Here is a 5,108-nt window from a genome sequence, read left to right as displayed (position 1 = left end):
GCGGCCTGTGTGAAGCGATGACGCGCTAATGTGATCCCGGCCTGTAAAACATGAACCAAATCCCGCTTGAAGATAAAAAAAATAAATAAAAAATATGAATAATTAAAAAATTCAGACTGACAAAATGTGTCACATCTCCTTATAGTTTAGTCATGCCTCTGTTTTGTCCCGGTTTAATTTCAACAACCCTCGGCGCGTCTTCATTATCTCCGTTTCTAAATGAGCAGAGCCTGTTTTTCCTCCACTTCTGTTTGTTTGGTGAAACTGTCCTCCAGCAGGGGGAAGGTAGGAGTGAAGCAGCCGACTGATATGCAACTCTTTCCGCCTCCCCGCTGCATATTTCACGCTCATTTTACAGGATGCACGATTTTTTTGAGACACACTCCGTGTTTCTGTCTGCTGCGACCCCCCCCCTCCACTCCATCACCACCAACCCCCTCTGCATGTCCTGACCGTGTCCGTGCCCGTGCCCTCCGGACTCCCTCTCTGTTTATTTTCCCTCAGAGATGGGATGTAAACAGTTTTGCAGACGCCTAAGGGGCAAATATTTGAATCGAAGGAGTGTAAATGTGAGGAGCGGCGAGGATTTGGGTTGACGCATGCACGGTGCGCGCTTCCAGCTCCGGTTTAGGTGGAGGGAGGGGTGGAGGGTGATCAGTGTTGATGGGGCGCTGCAAAAAGTTTTCCATCGTCCTGCCAGTGTCGCTCTTCTTCAAGGTGTCAGAAAAGTTCAGGCTCATAGCGGGAAACGATTACGCTTATTTGTCGGAGGTGTAAAATGTCCATCTTCTCATATGATGCAAGCCGGTGTGATAAATAAATAAATAAATAAATAAATAAATAAATAAATAAATAAATGTATATAATCATCGCTAAACAAACAACCACTTCCATGCAGCAGATTTTCGGGTTGTTTCATCCATTCTCCTGCAGCCGGGAGCAAAGTCCTGGAGCTGCTTGGCATTTTTTGCAGCGTGCCAGTTATTGGCGGATGTGCGTGTTTCTCCGCGCGTCGTGATTGGCTGAGCGCACAGTGGACGCCTTAATGTTTAATACTAATGTTCCCCTGGTTGGCTGAGGACTGGGAAGGTCCAACCAATGTTTTTCACTTGCTTTAGTGGCTGCGGCTCCCTAATTAATTGCAGCTATCTGTCTCCTATCGATGTGTGTGTACATGTGTGTTGTGTGTGTTTCCCCTTTCCTCCCCAAACCGAACATGAAATAGTTTGTTGGGCTATACTTTCTTTCTTCCTTTCTAATCCCCCCTTCCTTCCTTCCCGTCCTGGTTCGCTGGTGGAGACCGGGAGGACTGAAACCCAGCTGTGTTCGCCGCCCGCCTCTGCTCGCCGCCGGTTCCCCCCTCACTGCTCGGTGATGTTGGACATGGGAGAGCGCAAAGAGGTGAAGATGATTCCCAAATCGTCGTTCAGTATAAACAGTTTGGTGCCGGAGGCCGTGCAAAGCGACAACAACAACAGTCACCACCACCACCACCACCACCACCAGAACCAGAGCCAGAACCAGCACCGAGTTGTTGGTCCGGATGATGCCGAGCAGAAGGCGCCTCTCCCGGCCTCGCAGCCGGACGTCAAAGCTGACCCGAAAAGTGAGTCGCTGAACCCGGAGAGCTGCCCGGAGGAGAAGCAGGAGGAGAAGAAGGACGGGAAAGAGGGAGAGAAGGACGGAGAGAAGAAAAGTGGCAAGTACGAAAAACCTCCTTTCAGCTACAACGCTCTAATAATGATGGCTATCAGGCAGAGTCCGGAGAAGCGGCTCACTCTCAACGGCATTTATGAGTTCATCATGAAAAACTTTCCGTATTACCGGGAGAACAAGCAGGGCTGGCAGAACTCCATCAGACACAACCTCAGCCTCAATAAGTGCTTTGTCAAGGTGCCTCGGCACTACGATGACCCCGGGAAGGGGAACTACTGGATGCTGGACCCCAGCAGCGACGACGTCTTCATCGGTGGAACCACTGGGAAGCTCCGCCGACGCTCCACCACATCACGGGCCAAGCTGGCTTTCAAGCGCGGTGCCCGGTTGACCTCCGGGCTGACCTTCATGGACCGGGCCGGCTCCTTATACTGGCCGATGTCCCCCTTCCTCTCCCTTCACCACCCGCGGGCCGCCGGTGCCCTCGGCTACAACGGGACCTCGTCTGGATACCCGGGCCACCCGATGTCCTACAGCAGCATGCTCACGCAGAACATGAGCAACAACCACTCATCGTTCCCGTCGTCCAACGGGCTCAGCATGGACCGGCTGGTCGGTGGGGACCTCCCCTACGCGACGCACCACCTGACGGCGGCGGCCCTGGCGGCCTCGGCGGTGCCCTGCGGCCTCTCTGTGCCTTGCTCCGGGGCCACTTATTCATTGAACCCGTGCTCGGTGAACTTGTTGGCTGGACAGACGAGTTACTTTTTCCCCCATGTCCCACACCCGACTATGAGCTCACAGACCGGCGCCGGAGGCGGTGGCTCATTGCAGGCTGCCCGGGCTTCGGCTTCCAATTCTCCCCAGGCTCCCTCCTCTTCCTCGCTGCCATGTGACACTCTTAGGCCGGCTTTGTCCGGCTCTCTACCCGCCTTCTCCTCGGGACTTTCCGGGGGTTTGTCTGACTATTTCACACATCAGAACCAGGGGTCAACTTCTAACCCGCTCATACACTAACTCCCCTCCGACCCCCACTCCCCTGAACTTCATCCATCCATTCATCAATTCATCCATCCATCCATCCATGAAGGAGTGATAATCTCAAAATGATTGGAACACTAACGTGATCGTTTTTAACACTGAACATTTAAGATGTAAAAAAAAGACAAATTATTATAAACTACTACCTATTATAGAAAAAAGAAGAGAGACTGCAAAACAAAAAAGAGCAGCACTGAGAAACTCACAGAAAGCAGCACTGACATTTCCAGGTATTTTTTTTTAAATATTATTATTATTATTATTATTACTATTATTATGGTTTCTTCTTCATGTTCTTCTCGTTGTTGTTCTGCCCCATCTCCTCCTGCAGTTTTAATTTCTGTGTACATAATGTGTGTTCTAAGTGTCCGGGGTTTGTCTTCTGTATAATAATGTCAGTCAGTGACGTGCAATGTGATCTGAGATAGGAAGCGGAGAGAATGATGAGAGCGCAGCTTTGCTCACGTTTTTATTTTCTTGTTGGAGGAGGCAAGTTTTTTTTATATTAGAATGAGTATTTAAATTAGTTTTGTTTTATTAAAGATTGTTTAATAATAATAATAATAATAATAATAATAATAATAATAATAATAATAATAATAATAATAATAATAATAGAGTCAGTACCATGCTGGTTAGAATAAAAGCGGGGAAAAGTGTTTTTTTTAAAGCTGAATGTTCTTCTTAAAGCTGGAGTCCACAGTGGCCTCTGAACGTTCTTCTCCATTCATTCATTACCTGGTTTTAAAAACTGCTGACGCGCTTTTTATAGACCAAAGAATCTGTTCCATATGAAGTCAGTATTGTGCTGTATATTCTGGGAGGCCTGCTGAGGTCGGAATGAAGGAGAGACTGAAATCCTCCGTCACTGCAGAAAATGTCCCTTTAAACGAGATTTTTATCGCGTCCTTTAGGTTGTTTTAATTATTACTTAGGCTTTTTCGTTTGAAAATAGATTTTTGGTTATTTCAGCAATTGTTGGCGTCACTGGAGGGATTTTATTTTTAGTAAAAATTTAGCGGGCATTATTTTTCGAATTGAAGAATTGCGCTTTTCGGCGTTACGACTTTGTGCGTAAATGTCTCGTTTTGTGGAAGATTTTCCGCAGTGAAGCTTTGCCATGGAAACGTGATCGCCGGTTTTTAAAAAAAACCCAAAACACAGACGTTCACGATTCTTTTTCTTCTTGTTTTTGTACAATTAGTAAAAAGAAAAAAAGAAAAAAGATCATCTTTGTAATCTGACTTTGTTTTGTTTTAGAAAAGGAGGAACGCTGTAAAAAAAATCCCGTTTGTTTAACAAAAGAAATTCTGCCTTCTGATCTAATAGGCTCCTATTTGGAATGACTGTCTTTTAATTGTCGCCTCTAAAACAATTTTTCATGGTTGTGATACTGTTGTGGTCTTCTTATTACCGTGTTTGTCGCTTATAAAAATAAAAAAAGAAAAAATGTTTTAATCCTAAAAAAGCACAAATAAAAGAATAGGTTACATTCATAACTAACGTAATCCCCTTTGTCTTTTATTTACTGCTCCATATGAAGCAACAGAGTGATCAACAGAGTGATCAACAGTGATCAACAGAGTGGTCAACAGAGTGATCTCTATCAGTTTCTGGGTTTCAGGGTGAATGTTGTCGTCATTGACGCGCATGCCGGAGCTTTCTTCGGGTTCTGGGTTTGGGCTGCGCTGCAGAGCTTGGTTCGGGGCCCCTGCTGGCAGCAGAGCTCTGGGGTCTGGTGCTGAAGTGTCTGCGAGTCTTTTATTGTTTCAGAGTGTCACATTCTGTCCATTTGAGCGGTGAAATATTAGGCGCTGCAGGCTGCGCCGCTTTGCTTTGTGCGCATCGGTATCTGCGCTCCAATCTCAGCGGAGCCGCACTTCTGTCGACGTTTTTCTGCTGCGGTGAAAAACTTCCAGATGATTGATGATTATTTTTCGGAGTGATTAATCTGAGCGTGGTGTCGCTGCATGCCGTGATACTCTTTGCTTGTTCCGGTGTTGCTTTTTCTTCTTCTTGTTTTTTTTTTTTTTTTTTTTTTGCTTTGCAGAACACAAACAATCCTGAGAAGTTCGGACTCTTTCAGATTTGTTCCCCAGAGTAATGTTCTCCATTCACTGTTTACTTTAAAGGCAGCTGCTATATGATCCCGGGGTGAGTGGTTTCTGCAGAGCTGTTGAAATGTGCTTTTGTTGAAGTTAGAAATTTAGAACCTGGATTTAAAAAAAATAATAAAATAAAATAAAAATTGGGAGTTCTCCTAAATTCACAAGTTTTGTGAAATTTTGTGTCGTGGCCGGACGCCAAATTTCCTTTTTTTTTGTCTGTCATGCTGGAGGACCTGCAGCATATCGCGGCTTTGTTTGGGTTCTCCTGGTTCTTTATCTCATGCTAACAGCGAAATGAAAAAA

At 45.8% G+C, this 5,108-nt stretch overlaps 1 protein-coding gene across 1 annotated transcript; it reads left to right on the top strand.

Annotated features, from left to right (window-relative positions):
- The first annotated feature begins 532 nt into the window (after positions 1-532).
- Positions 533-4,744, top strand: foxg1a (forkhead box G1a). The gene has a single exon (XM_014972872.2). It carries the CDS (start codon positions 1,099-1,101, stop codon positions 2,671-2,673), a length of 1,575 nt encoding a protein of 524 aa, XP_014828358.1. The 5' UTR covers positions 533-1,098; the 3' UTR covers positions 2,674-4,744.
- The last annotated feature ends 364 nt before the right edge of the window (positions 4,745-5,108 follow it).

Source organism: Poecilia mexicana, unplaced genomic scaffold (genome assembly GCF_051168715.1).
Source record: "Poecilia mexicana isolate PSO_F unplaced genomic scaffold, ASM5116871v1 scaffold_22, whole genome shotgun sequence".
Classification (NCBI taxonomy): Eukaryota; Metazoa; Chordata; class Actinopteri; order Cyprinodontiformes; family Poeciliidae; genus Poecilia; species Poecilia mexicana.
This window is presented reverse-complemented; position numbering and strand designations above follow the sequence as displayed.

Excerpts from the sequence above, each read along its gene's own strand:
- foxg1a (XM_014972872.2), top strand. The coding sequence starts at position 1,099 with ATGTTTTTCACTTGCTTTAGTGGCTGCGGCTCCCTAATTAATTGCAGC.